A 14795-nucleotide genomic window follows, 5' to 3' on the forward strand; every position below is an offset into this window, starting at 1 on the left:
AGGTAAATATACAGATTGGGGTTGTTTTTGTTTTTTTATGGGCATACGTCCTTATAATCTTTTTAATAACTGAGGGCTCTAGGTGAGCTGGGGGGTATTTATGCTGCCGCATATCTGCTATGCAATTTTTTTATCTTTTAGCTTCCTGTCCAGTTGTGGGGAGGAGAGACAAGTCTCAAGAGGGGGTGCTGTCCTCCAGACTACTGGAAAAGACTTTACCGTAAGTAAATGTGGTCTTTTGTTCAATTTAGTGGGCCAACCCCTATGATGGTAAACAAGTTTATTAAAAGGGAGTGAATTTTTAATCCTAGATTAATTCCAATCTGTTATAATGGGACAAATCGAGGACATCCATCAGAAGGCAATATTTTGCTTGCCTCCACAACTCTTTATTGCAAGGTGTACCTTAAAGGACAACAGAAGTGAAAAGAATATGGAGGCTGCCATATTTATTTCCTTTTAAGCAATACTGGTTGCCTGGCAGCCCTGTTGATTTATTTGGCTGCAGTAGTGTCTGAATAACACCAGAAACAAGCATGCAGATAATCTTGTCAGATCTGACAATAATGTCATAAAACGCCTGATCTGCTGCTTGCTTGTTCAGGGTCTATGGCCTTGTCAGAATTCTAGCAGTTTATTTATGCAGGAAAAGCTGTATGTGTATATTTTAAGTTTTAATGTTCTGTGCAAAATTTCATTGTAAACTGTAAAGTTGGGGTACTTCTTTAATATATTGCTCTGAGACATCTCAGCATATTCCAGGCTGTGAAGCTTATAAGATTACTCTACTTACAAGAAGCGAAAACATTTTTGTTTATTATACAAAGCATCTTTCAAATGTCAAGGTTATAGATAAGCGTACTGTGTGAAGACTGGAAACAATTTTAAAGTCGCATTACTGCAGCAATCATATATATATATATATATATATATATATATATATATATATATATATATATATGTAAATATATGATTGCTGCAGTAATGTAACTTTAAACATACAGGGCTTCTAATATACTTATGTATATAACATTTTCTAAATTATTACATATAAATATTATTAATCTAAATATTAATAATCAATACAGTCCTTCCAAAGAAAGAAAATTATTGTTAAACCCTATATAATATAATTTAATACTTTGAAATACATTTAAATTCTGGATTCTGCAGTGAAAGTTTCAAAACACATTAGCTGTGTTCCACAAAGTTGTTTTGACTATGAGTGTCCTTTGGAATGTCAACAACTTTACAAGGTTTTTTTTTTTATTGTCCCGTATTTAGGACAATTATGCCACCTGGCGGTTTTATAGTCTTATAAAATTAATATTAATAATACAGCTTGATATTTACATGATGAAATGCTGACATCTGCGGGGTGAAAGTATTATATTTATTTCTTCATCAGAAGGACAAATATATAGAACATGATTTTATATTATTGAACATGATTTTATATTATTAAGTTTTAATATGCAATTACCGTATATGTTATATGATTAATTGTTTTGAGAAGAATTATATAATAAGCTTTATATTTAAATAAGTAAATTAGAAGCCCTGTATGTTTCAATAAGCCTTAAATTGCTGAAGACTCTCACGGGTCTGTGTTATGGCCCATACTCACGAGGGACTTTTGTCGCCGCAACACGCGGCGCGCGCGTGTTGCGGCGACAGGTCGCCCGTGAGTATGGGCCGTCGCACGCGCACCCCGAACTGTCGCCCGTCGCTCATGTCGCCATGCGATTGAAAGTTTCAATCGCATGGCGACAGTCGCCGCCGCACCTCCCCCGCAACTGTCGCTAGTCCGCGTGAGTACGCGGACTAGCGACAGCAACCTCCATTGTGGTAAATGGAGCTTCCGGCGGGGGGAGGAGGAACGTCGGCGACAGCTTCCGTCTCGCCGCTGGTCCCTCTTCCGCGTGTGTACGCGGAGGGACCTGGCGAGGAGCTGTCGCCGGCCTGTCGCCCACACGCTCACGTGTGCTGGCGACAGGCAACATTTGCAGCCCGTGAGTACGGGCCATTAGTGTCAACCTGACCAATCTTATGTCTGGGAAAGGATAGACACATTCCAAACTAATTAGCAGAAGGACACATTATCAGAAATGCGTCATAAATGACATTGTTTAATGCCTGAAAATCCAAATGTCTGGGTCAAATAAGTCAACCAGCAGACAAGATGGCTGGTGACGTCCATTTTTAATTAACTGCGTCAGAAATGACCTAATCAGAATTTGTAAACACTCCAAATGACGTTAATTTTCACATGACAAGGTAATTAACCTCCCTGGCGGTTTAATTATTTTGCCAGGGAGGCTGCAATGTGGTTTTTTTTGAATAAAAAAAAAAATATTTCATGCAGCCAACTGAAAGTTGGCTGCATGAAAGCTTACTAGAGGGCGCTCCGGAAGCGTACTTTCGATCGCCTCCGGCAATCGAAAGTAACAAGATAGGCCGCAATGAGCGGCCTATCTTGTTTCGCTTTCCTCGTCGCCATGGCGACGAGCGGAGTGACGTCATGGACGTCAGTCGACGTCCTGACGTCAGAGCCGCCCGATCCAGCCCCTAGCGCCGGCCGGAACTGTTTGTTCCGGCTGCGCTGGGCTCGGGCGGCTGGGGGGACCCTCTTTCGCCGCTGCACGCGGCGGATCGCCGCGGAGCGGCGGCGATCGGGCAGCTCACGCGGCTGGCAAAGTGCCGGCTGCGTGTGCTGCTTTTTACAGAATGTAAATCGGCCCAGCAGGGCCTGAGCGGCGACCTCCGGCGGCATACCCCGAGCTCAGCTCGGGATTACCGCCAAGGAGGTTAAGGACTTTATAAATGTCAGCTATTTACAGTATTCAAAACAAAGATAGCGAGCTACGCATGGAGGTTTCAGCCAATCAGAACCTGGGATTTGGGGAAAGTCCAGATTAAGCAGCCATATTGCATCCAATCACTATAAAAGTAGGAGCTGAAAGCTCATAGTTTGCACAAGCCTACCAATCTCCTGAGAAGAGACACAAGTCAGAAGCTACCTTCCCACACGTGGTTCTAGATGCTGAAGAGATGACAGAGAAGGGGTAATATGCTTAATATTCTGGTGATTTACATTAATTTTTCAGCATTAAGTTCTGTTAAGATGTTAGCAAGAAGTTTTTTTAGAAGCTATTTTTTATGCTATTTCTTTAAGAAGATTACTACAAGTTTTGCACAGCTACTAGATACACAGCTATTGAATACAGATGAGACTACTTTTGATCTTATTCTACATAACACAACTGTTATATTCTTTTTTGAATGTGCTTAGAAGATTGATGATCGCTTGGCTATAAAGGCCATGATGAGATGGAATACTGTTAGAAGGAAACATTACTTGGAACTGTTCATATTTTGTATATATGCTGTATGATAAGAAAATATTTTTTTTTATATAAAATCATATACTGAGTGCTCTGATTCATTTCAAGGTACACCGTCAATCTATAATTACTGTTATGGAGGGTTCAGACCCCGCTATGCCAGATTTATATGATAGCATCGCTTTAAAGGATGGTCCTTTACTGAGTTGGCAATCATGAAAAAGGCAAGAACCGCTCAGGTTTTTAACAACTTATGGTATTAGAGGCAGATAATCAGCAGAATAGCCAGGCAACTGGTGGTGTTAAAAGGAAATAAATATGGAAGCCTCCATATTCTTGTCGTTACAGTTGTATTTTAAGGATACATACAGCATTTAACATAGGGATATCGAAGTGGTGGGGGTGGTAGCACTTAAGAAGCATTTGCTGCAAGGTTTAGGCACAGGAGACTGGGGAGGTTTGTGTAAGAAAAATGAGGAAAGTTTAGTTTATGTGCGGTAGCTAAGCATGCTAAGTAGGTATTAAAGCTATTTTATTGTGATAAACAAAGCTGCAGCCCTGTTTCTCACAATAAAAGAGCCTTAAAGAGAAACTGTGACCAAGAATTGAACTTCATCCCAATCAGTAGCTGATACCCCCTTTCCCACGAGACATCTATTTATTTTCTCAAACGTATCATCAGGGGGCTCTGTATGGCTGATATTGTGGTGAAACTCCTCCTACAGTGTAATGTCAGGAGGATGGTCCTGACCATTTCCTGTCTGTGAACCTCATTGCATTGTGAGAAATAATAGCTGTTTTCTGCTGGGTCCAACTGCCAAAAAAGCAAGCAGCATCTCCTTCTACTGACATCACCTTCCAGTAGTAAAAATGTCACCATGTGGTAAATGTCCGAATGTAAATCAGAGAGAGAAAAGATTTTACAATGGGAAAACAATGACTAAATCATTTATACATAATTTATTGTAAAAATGAAGCACTTTTTTATTACATTATTTTCACTGGAGTTCCTCTTTAACCACTTAAGTCTATCTGGATGGATACATCCGTCCAGATAGCCTGCTCTGGTGCAGCTGAGCCGGGCTAGTTCTCATTCATTGATCTATGTCTCCGTATGAAAAGCCGCAATTTTTCTAAGTGTCACATCATCCCTTCAGTTCCTGTAAGCAAGAGCTCTTGCTTACAGGATGAAAAACGAAAAAAATGACTGTGGCCAAATAGTAAAACTACATCTACATACATTTTTTTTTTTAAATATACACAATCAATTACCTTTAAAATTATCTGTTTACATCCCCACTCCAAAAAAAACCCAAATAAAATTTTTTGATTAAAAATAAATAAATAAAAACATAAACTAAAAAATTAAAAATGTAAAAAAAAAAAAACATAAATAGTTGCCTTAGGGTCTGAACTTTTTTTTAATATGCATGTCAAGAGAGTATATTACTATATTTTTTTTAAATGATAGGCTTGTAAATAGTGATGGACGCAAATTGAAAAAATGCACCTTTATTTCCAAATAAAATATTGACGCCATACATTATTATAGGGACATAATTTAAATGGTGTAATAACCGGGACAGATGGGCAAATAAAATATGTGGGTTTTAATCATAGTAGCATGTATTATTATTTAAGGCTATAATTGCTGAAAGCTGAGAAATTAATGCATCTTTTCCTTTTTTTTCTTCTTAATATTCCCGTTAAAATGCATTTCGACAAAAATAATTCTTAGCAAAAGGTACCACCCAAAGAAAGCCTAATTGAAGGTGGAAAAAAGTAACATGTGAGCACAGCAAAGATCAGATTGCAGGAGTTTACTGAGCTGTCCTCAGCCAATCAGTGAGGAGCAGGAATGTGGGAGGGGTGATGACAAGCTTCCTTCTCGTCGCCAACAGAGATAAGATTTATTACAGCAAAAACGTTTCTGAATAGATTGGAGTGCTTGAAGTGCAGGGTAAGGCTACAGGCTGCATAATAAACACAGAGCAGTGGGAAAATGGAATTTGGTTTTGGGGCTGACAATTCCTCTTCAAAGGGAATCTGAAGTGAAAATAAACTTATTATATAAAGAATTGTATGTGTAGTACAGCTAGAAAGTTTGGAAGAGGTGTAGGGAAATGACAAAACAGCCAACTATCCCAATAATCAAATACTTAACATTTAGAGTGGAGATTTATACTATTGCTAGTGACCTTAGCCCGTTTAAAAACGGGCTAGGTCTGTCAGTAATCCGCCGTGCGTGCCCACGACCGCCCCTTCTGGCCCCGTCCTCCTCCGGCTCTCGGCAGTGTCTCTGCATCTTGTCCCTGCTCATGCGCAGTGCTAAAAAGACAGACGCAGGGACACTTGCCTATTATTAGGTAGGATAAATACCTTCCATTCTATTTCTGTCTCAGTAGCTTGGATATAGAAACAATGCTAGCAATGTGTAAGCCCTCGGTCATTTTCACTTTATGCATCCGAGCAATGTTCACCTCCCATTCATTAGCATATAACTTTATCACTACTTATCACAATGAACTGATCTATATCTTGTTTTTTCCGCCACCAATTAGGCTTTCTTTGGGTGGTACATTTTGCTAAGAGCTACCTTACTGTAAATGCATTTTAACAGTAAGAATAAGAAAAAAAATGAAAAAATTCATTATTTCTCAGTTTTCGGCCATTATAGTTTTAAAATAATGCCTCCATAATTAAAACCCACTTATTGTATTTGCCCATTTGACCCGGTTATTTCACCGTTTAAATTATGTCCCGATCACAATATAGGCGACAATATTTTATTTGGAAATAAAAGAGCATTTTTTCCGTTTTGCATCCATCACTATTTCCAAGCTTATTAAAAAAAAAATTTGAAATATTTCATCTGTACATAGATATTTAAAAAGATTAGACCCTTAGGTAAATATTTGTGGGGGTTTTTTTTATTATTAAACATTTTATGTGGGTATTTTTGGGAGGGTGGGATGTAAATAGTATTTGTTTGGGGTAAATATGTGTATTTTAATTATTTTTTTTACATTTAGATGTAGTTTTACTTTTTGGCCACAAGATGGCAAGTTGAGTTTTTTTACATGACGTCATTTTAAGCGTACAATGTACGCTAAGGCTAGGTCCACACTAGGCACGGTTGCAGGATGGACGCTGCAGTCCGGGATCAGGGGAAGTACCACCAGACCGCAAACTGATCAGTTTTCAAAAAAAGTGCATCAGTTTTGCATCAGTTTCCATTCAGTTTTTTTTACCCCAAAAAACGGACAGAAAATGTCTCTATCATTAGGAAGGTAGTGGGAGGATTTTTTGGGCCAATAATAAAGTTCAAGCTATCCATTTTTTTCATCCGTTTTTGGCGCTATTTTGCCTGTGGAGATGGAGTTGCGTTTTCCCATTGCTTTTCACTACCCATCCGTGTATCCGTGGACTGTGAAAATGCAGCAATTCCGGACCTTCCGTTCAGGTTTTGAAAACTAGTCCCTGTAAACGCAGACGGATCCGTTTTTTTCTTAGGTGAGGACGGCTGCTATTTTTAACATTAGTATCCGGGACTCCGTTTTTCATCAGGGCTGAAAAACGCAGCCACGGATACGTTTCTGGACCTAGTGTGGCTAGCCCTTAGAGGGACATAGGAGGCAGAAAAAGTGAAGCTTCCGAGAGTATCTGTTGCTTTTTCTGCAGGGGAGAGGAATCAGTGATTGGGCACCATGGACCGATTCATTGATTCCTGGGCTAATGATCCGCGCCCGGGAGCGCACATGTCCTCCTTGACGTAGAACCACGTCAAGGAGGACAAAGTGGTTAAATTAGAGATAGATTGAAGTGTTGTAGTGATTAGTGTACACAGGGGTACTGTGGGCTCATCACATATCCTGATATTGAGATTTCATCTTCATCGGTCAAACCTGTCTTTCTCCTTACGGGAACTTCCTTTGTCTTTCAGGCTATGGGATATAGAGTGTGGAGCGTGTTTGCGGGTACTAGAGGGACATGAAGAGTTGGTTCGATGTATCCGTTTTGACAACAAAAGAATAGTCAGTGGAGCCTATGATGGGTAAGTTCATGTAACAATTCCTTATTCTTCATAATGGCTGGAACTGCGCAATCACATGACCATTTACTTAGCCTTGAGCTGTAAAAGTCTTGAGGAATTAAGTTGTTATAGGACTTGAATGGAGTCTGCACTTCCATCACTCTCTGCTTTCAGAGTTCAATTCAGAGTTTGTCCACTTTCCGGGATTCCTCACATTCCATAAAAAGGAGACCTGCATCAAACTTCTACATGGCACATAATCTTTTTGGAGAGAGATACTAGACTTTTAAAGGGAATTTGACTCTTTCCCACACATAGGGGTGTATGCAATAAACTGCGTAAAATCTCACACACAATGAGTAGAGCATAATGCATTGCATTCAGCTCTACCCATCGTGCGGTAAAACTTTTCGTACATAATTCGGCTTAACGCAATTTATTGGATACACCCCATAATGAGGTACATTAAATGTTTGTTTTGAAACAAAATATATTTTACTTTTCCTGCTCAAACGCCTGCCAATATTAACGCTTTTGCTCCCTTAAATTCATGTACGCAGCAATTGTTAGAGGATATCCATTAAAATAGGCACTGCAAAACTGGTCCCTACTCTGTGCCAGTCAGTACTGCAAGCAAACATTTCATGAATCAAATTATAATTGGGACCATTTGGGGTCTCTAAACGTTTTATAAAGAGAATTCACACAAAATGTTTCACACATTGCATGTGAGCAGCAAACTCTTTCAAGCATGGGCTAAATTGGCACAGACATAAGAGATAAACCGTTCTGAAGATGCAAACAGACCTTTGAATTATGTCGGGGATCAGGAGCGGATCTCCTTGGCAGACATTATTGGGCCGGCCATTACAGACGCATATCCGCTATGTAGCTAACAACGCATTCTGTTGCTATGCGGGAAGGGGGGAGGGGACGTACGCATGACATCACATGGCAGGTGGGGATGCAATGTGAACAATGAAGTTCTGGGCAGATCGCTCGCTGGTTGGAGGCCGGGGTTTGCTGTACACACTTGACGAACGGCTTTTAATCACAATGCTATTTAATCGATTGTGGTGGTTTCCAGTTAATTTTGACAGATACCTTTTACATTGGACATTTGTGTTCCCATTTAGCTTAGCATTTGCTGCAGTGTTTGGAACCTGGAAGAAAATCCATTTTTCTGAACTGTAATTGCACTCCTCGCTTGTCCAAGCTGGACCTTTCCAACACTCCAAAATTCAAACCAGACCTGTGAAAGAAAAATGTAGATCAAGCCAAACTATCCATGAAATGACTCCTGCAAGGTCCGAAAATGTAGAAATAATCCAACATTAAAGGGAAGGTTCAGGGAGGGCTGTAAAAAAATAAGAATCAATATCCACTTACCTGGGGCTTCCTCCAGCCCGTGGCAGGCACGAGGTGCCCTCGCCGCCGCTACGCAGGCTCCCGGTGGCCGACCCGACCTGGCCAGGCCGGCTGCCAGGTCGGGCTCTTCTGATGACGTCAGCGCGCCCGCGTGGGACGCAGAAGTGCCAGGCCTTGGAGCGCAGAAGAGCCCGACCTGGCAGCCGGCCTGGCCAGGTCGGGTCGGCCACCGGAGACCACCGGGAGCCTGCGGAGCAGCGGCGAGGGCACCTCCTGCCTGCCACGGGCTGGAGGAAGCCCCAGGTAAGTGGATATTGATTTTTATTTTTTTACAGCCCTCCCTGAACCTTCCCTTTATGGACCCTATTGCGATGTGAACAGCCATATTGTTTTTTCTTCTCGCACTTGAGCTGAAATCTTCCTCCGGGTTGAGGCCTAAATCACGTTCATGTATACAAGGTTGGCCTACTTAATTGCTTGGGCAGTCATCTAATGGAGTCTGTAGACTATATATATATATATATATATATATATATATATATATATATATATATATATATATATATATATATATATATATATATATATATATATATATATATATATATATATATATATATATATATATATATATATATATATATATATGGTGTGAAAAACTATTTGCCCCCTTCCTGATTTCTTATTCTTTTGCATGTTTGTCACACTTAAATGTTTCTGCTCATCAAAAACCGTTAACTATTAGTCAAAGATAACATAATTGAACACAAAATGCAGTTTTAAATGATAGTTTTTATTATTTAGTGAGAAAAACAACTCCAAATCTACATGGCCCTGTGTGAAAAAGTGATTGCCCCCCTTGTTAAAAAATAACTGTGGTTTATCACACCTGAGTTCAATTTCTGTAGTCACCCCCAGGCCTGATTACTGCCACACCTATTCTAATGAAGAAATCGCTTAAATAGGAGCTATCTGACACAGAGACGTAGACCAAAAGCACCTCAAAAGCTAGACATCATACCAAGATCCAAAGAAATTCAGGAACAAATGAGAACAAAGTACTGTAATTGAGATCTATCAGTCTGGTAAAGGTTATAAAGCCATTTCTAAAGCTTTGGGACTCCAGCGAACCACAGTGAGAGACATTATCCACAAATGGCAATAACATGGAACAGTGATGAACCTTCCCAGGAGTGGCTGACCGACCAAAATTACCCCAAGAGTGCAGAGAAAACTCATCCGAGAGGCCACAAAAGACCCCAGGACAACATCTAAAGAACTGCAGGCCTCACTTGCCTCAATTAAGGTAATTGTTCATGACTCCACCATAAGAAAGAGACTGGGCAAAAACGGTCTGCATGTCAGATATCCAAGGCGCAAACCACTTTTAAGCAAAAAGAACATTAACCACCCTGGCGTTCTATTAAGATCGCCAGGGCAGCTGCGGGAGGGTTTTTTTTTAATAAAAAAAAAACGATTTCATGCAGCCAACTGAAAGTTGGCTGCATGAAAGCCCACTAGAGGGCGCTCCTAACCAATATTTCTGATCGCCTCCGGCGATCCGCAGTAACAAGGAAGGCCGCAATGAGCGGCCTTCCTTGTTTCGTTTTGCTCGTCGCCATGGCGACGAGCGGAGTGACGTCATGGACGTCAGCCGACGTCCTGACGTCAGCCGCCTCCGATCCAGCCCTCAGCGCTGGCCGGAACTGTTTGTTCCGGCTGCGCAGGGCTCGGGCGGCTGGGGGGACCCTCTTTCGCCGCTGCACGCGGCGAATCGCCGCTGCACGCGGCGAATCGCCGCGCTGCGGCGGCGATCAGGCAGCACACGCGGCTGGCAAAGTGCCGGCTGCGTGTGCTGCTTTTTGCTGCGAGCAAATCGGCCCAGCAGGGCCTGAGCGGCAGCCACCGGCGGTGATGGACGAGCTGAGCTCGTCCATACCGCTAAGGTGGTTAAGGCTCGTCTCAATTTTGCTAAAAAAAAATCTCGATTGGCAAGACTTTTGGGAAAATACCTTGTGGACCGACGAGACAAAAGTTAAACTTTTTGGAAGGTGCGTGTCCGGTTACATCTGGCGTAGAAGTAACACAGCATTTCAGCAAAAGAACATCATACCAACAGTAAAATATGGTGGTGGTAGTGTGATGGTCTGGGGTTGTTTTGCTGCTTCAGGACCTGGAAGGCTTGCTGTGATAGATGGAACCATGAATTCTACTGTCTACCAAAAAATCCTGAAGGAGAATGTCCTGTTTGTCAACTCAAGCTGAAGCGATCTTGGGTGCTGCAGCAGGACAATGACCCAAAACACACCAGCAAATCCACCTCTGAATGGCTGAAGAAAAACAAAATGAAGACTTTGGAGTGGCCTAGTCAAAGTCCTGACCTGAATCCTATTGAGATGGTGTGGCATGACCTTAAAAAGGCGGTTCATGCTAGAAAACCCTGAAATAAAGCTGAATTACAACAATTCTGCAAAGATGAGTGGGCCAAAATTCCTCCAGAGCGCTGTAAAAGACTCGTTGCAAGTTATCACAAACGCTTGATTGCAGTTATTGCTGCTAAGGGTGGTCCAACCAGTTATTAGGTTCAGGGGGCAATTTCTTTTTCACACAGGGCCATGTAGGTTTTGAGTTATTTTTCTCACTAAATAATAAAAACCATCATTTAAAACTGCATTGTGTGTTCAATTATGTTATCTTTGACTAATAGTTAATGGTTTTTGATGAGCAGAAACATTTAAGTGTGACAAACATGCAAAAGAATAAGAAATCAGGAAGGGGGCAAATAGTTTTTCACACCATTGTGTGTGTATATATATGTGTGTGTATATATATGTGTGTGTATATATATATATATATATATATATATATATATATATATATATAGGTGTGTATGTATATATATATATATTTATTTACTCCTAAAAAAGGGTTTCCTTTTTCCAGAAATAACACAGCTGGCATTTGGACTTGGACTGAAATGGTAAGGTTAGGGAGTGTGGTCCATGAACCCTCTAGTTTTGTGTCTTGTAATCTTTGTGGTAGCTCAGTTTATCACTGCTGAGGACAGGTTCACTTTAAGGCTGCTAATACTAAACACTTCTGCCTCATTAAGTGCACTGAATATTCAGCGGTTTTGTCTTGAGGAAAATCAGCTTCTGACTACAGCCATTAATTATAAGCAATGTATCTTCCTCTCCCCTGTCACACAGAGTTGAAAACCCCTCGTGGAACCCTACGAGCAGTTTAAGCTTAGCAGATAATCTTCATGACAAATTACCCTGAGCGCATAAAGCGCTGACAGAAAAACAGCCTGTCTGCCTATACCCTCCCTTAAAGTGGATCTCCACTTCAGAAAAAATATTACACATTTTTTTTTATTTCTGGCAGAGTAAAAACATAAAAAAAGGTTTGCTCAAACTTTTGTAAACATTTTTTTAAAGCTCCCCCTGTTGGGTTGACTGGCAAGCTTTATAAGATCTAGAAAGGCTCTATCTTGCTGCAGTTTAGGATCCTTGAGGCAACTCCCTTGGAGAGCAATAAAGACTCTGCATATGAGTAGGAGATTCCCTACCTACGTAGTGGTGGAGGAGTATTCTGTTCTGAGCATCACAAGTGGACTTAACATGCTATTACAGTCTTCTAATGCTTATAGTACTGCAAAAGGAAGCATACTTGTTCACAGGATTAACAAAATTATGTTAGCATTAGGGCTAGGTCTAGATGGCAGGGATCAAATCTGTTATAAGGAATATACCGAAACATGTCTGCTTTTACTAGTCTTTACATTTTTGCTTGTGGTTTGGTAGAACCAATCTGTTTTGATTGTTTAGAAATGTGCATAGATTTCGAACATATTTAATCTAAAGTAGTCCAGTCATTTTTTTTAAGTGGCAGATCAACTTAAAATGATCTGGGGCATCAAGACCTGTATAAGTACCATTCTAAGTAAAATCATGTCTTGCAGCATCTGCTTGCTCTTCCTAGGAGTATTGATGAGGTTGTTAGGCCTTTATAGGCGTATGCTTAGAGAACATTTGTGATACTTAGAAGATAATGTTTTTTTTAAAGGGTGTCTGAAGTGAAGAACCTGTTCATGTGCGGTCCCAACCCTCTTCGAACTAGGCAGTGGTTTTGGATTATTTTTCACACTGTAAGGGTTAAGTATTCAGGTACAGAAATAATTTTCTCTACAGTCCAGCTGCAGTTCAATGGTAGCACTGTCATTGATAACAAATTAAAGTTGGCCATAGACATGACTATTTGAAACCTTTAGCCAGCCTACCAGCTGTAGACTAGCCCTTGAACCTAGAATATCAGTGTCTGCTAAGTTAGGTCTTACCGACTCTGTTTCTGCAAAAATAACTTGGAGAACCTGACAAGAGAGGGATATGCTATATTTATTTATTTTCCTTCAAACAATACCAGTTGCTAGGCAGTCCTGCTGATCCTCTGCCTCTAATACTTTGACATAGATCCTGTCCAAGCATGCAGATCAGATGTTTCTAACAAATATGAGAGGAGTAGTCGCATGCTTTTTCCAGGTGTGTGATTCCGACACTACTGCAGCCAAAGATCAGCAGGACTGCCAGGTAACTGGTATTGTTTAAAATGAAATAAATATGGTACCCTCAATATACAGTACCTCTCACTTTAGGTTCCTTTTAAGATTAAAGCCAATGGGAACCCATTTTTAAATAAAAAAAAGTCAGATATTTACCTAAGGAGAAGGAGGCTCTTAGTCCCATAGAGCATTCCCTCTCCTGTCCCAATGCCCGCTGTTGTCCTGGCTCCCCCGTAGCGGTTTTCGACCGTTTCAAATACCGCTGTCTCCCAGCCGAAGGGAGGCTTCGGAAATGCTTTGGGAGCGCGTGTGCTCCCGAAGATGGGCCGCTCTACACTGCGCACGTGCGCGCACCCTCTTTGACGCATGTGCGCCGCCTGTCTTCGGGAGGACTCGGCTCCTGAAGACTTCCGAAGTCCCCGCGCCGGGGAATGTGAACGGGGGAGACAGCGCAGCACGGAGGGTACCGGGAGAAGAGAGGAAAGGCTCATTAGGACAAAGCCTTCCCTCTCCTTAGGTGAGTATCTGCCTTTTTTTTTATTTAAATATGGGGTCACATTAGCTTTAAAGAGAACCTGAACTGAAAATAAAAAGTCAAAATAACCATACACAGGTCATACTTACCTCCTGTGTAGTCTACTCCTCAATCTCTTTCTCCTCTCCTCTGTCATATTAGTCCACTGTGATCAATGGAATTCTCCGTCCTCCATTTTGAAAATGGTCATTACCCTCTAAGGGCTAGTTCACACTGGGTGATTTTTCAGCGATTTGCTGATCACTGGCAATCAGCAAAATACTGCAGCTAATGCAAGTGAATGGTAGTGTTCACACTGTAGTGATCACCAGTGATTAGTGATTTGCTGATGGTGCATACAGCATTTTTGGAGCGATTGCATTTCAATGTTATAGAATCACAAAACGCAATCACTCCTAAATCACTTTCCTGTACAGTGAAAACACTACCAAAGCGCCGAGTGTGAACTAGCCCTAACGGCTTCCTGGTCAGCACACTGTTAAACTCTAATATCACCCACTTGAGCCATAGGGAAACATGGACATTACCTTGCACATTCAGTTGTAACTGACAGCTGCTGATATACAACTTGACAGCAACTGGTATATTTCAATTCTGACAAAATATTGTCCGAACTGGAAGGGATCACTGTAAGAAGAACATGGTGAGCTTCTGAGAGGAACGTACGGCGAGGTTAGTATGTAATATTCATTTGCAGCTACATCATGTGTTTATTTTAAATAATTTTACTCGCTTCAGGTTCCCTTTAAAGAGACTCTGTAACAAAAATTTCATCCTTTTTTCTACTATCCTACAAGTTCCTAAACCTATTCTAATGTGCTCTGGCTTACTGCAGCACTTTCTACTATCACTGTCTCTGTAATAAATCAATATATCTTTCTCCTGTCGGATTTGTCGCCCTGTGTCTGGAAGGCTGCCAACTCTTCAGTGTTGTTGATCTGTTATGCACGCCCC

General features: G+C 41.1%; 1 protein-coding gene across 6 annotated transcripts in view; it reads left to right on the forward strand.

The window, feature by feature from the left end:
* The window catches only part of BTRC (beta-transducin repeat containing E3 ubiquitin protein ligase), a 312139-nt gene that overhangs the window by 271218 nt on the left and 26126 nt on the right, over positions 1 to 14795 (forward strand). For all 6 annotated transcript variants that reach the window (XM_068255591.1, XM_068255593.1, XM_068255594.1 and 3 more), the window contains one exon: positions 7288 to 7398. In XM_068255591.1, coding sequence (XP_068111692.1) covers positions 7288 to 7398 — 111 coding nt within the window. The remainder of the gene's footprint in view (positions 1 to 7287; positions 7399 to 14795) is intronic.

Source organism: Hyperolius riggenbachi, chromosome 10, assembly GCF_040937935.1.
Source record: "Hyperolius riggenbachi isolate aHypRig1 chromosome 10, aHypRig1.pri, whole genome shotgun sequence".
NCBI classification, from domain to species: domain Eukaryota; kingdom Metazoa; phylum Chordata; class Amphibia; order Anura; family Hyperoliidae; genus Hyperolius; species Hyperolius riggenbachi.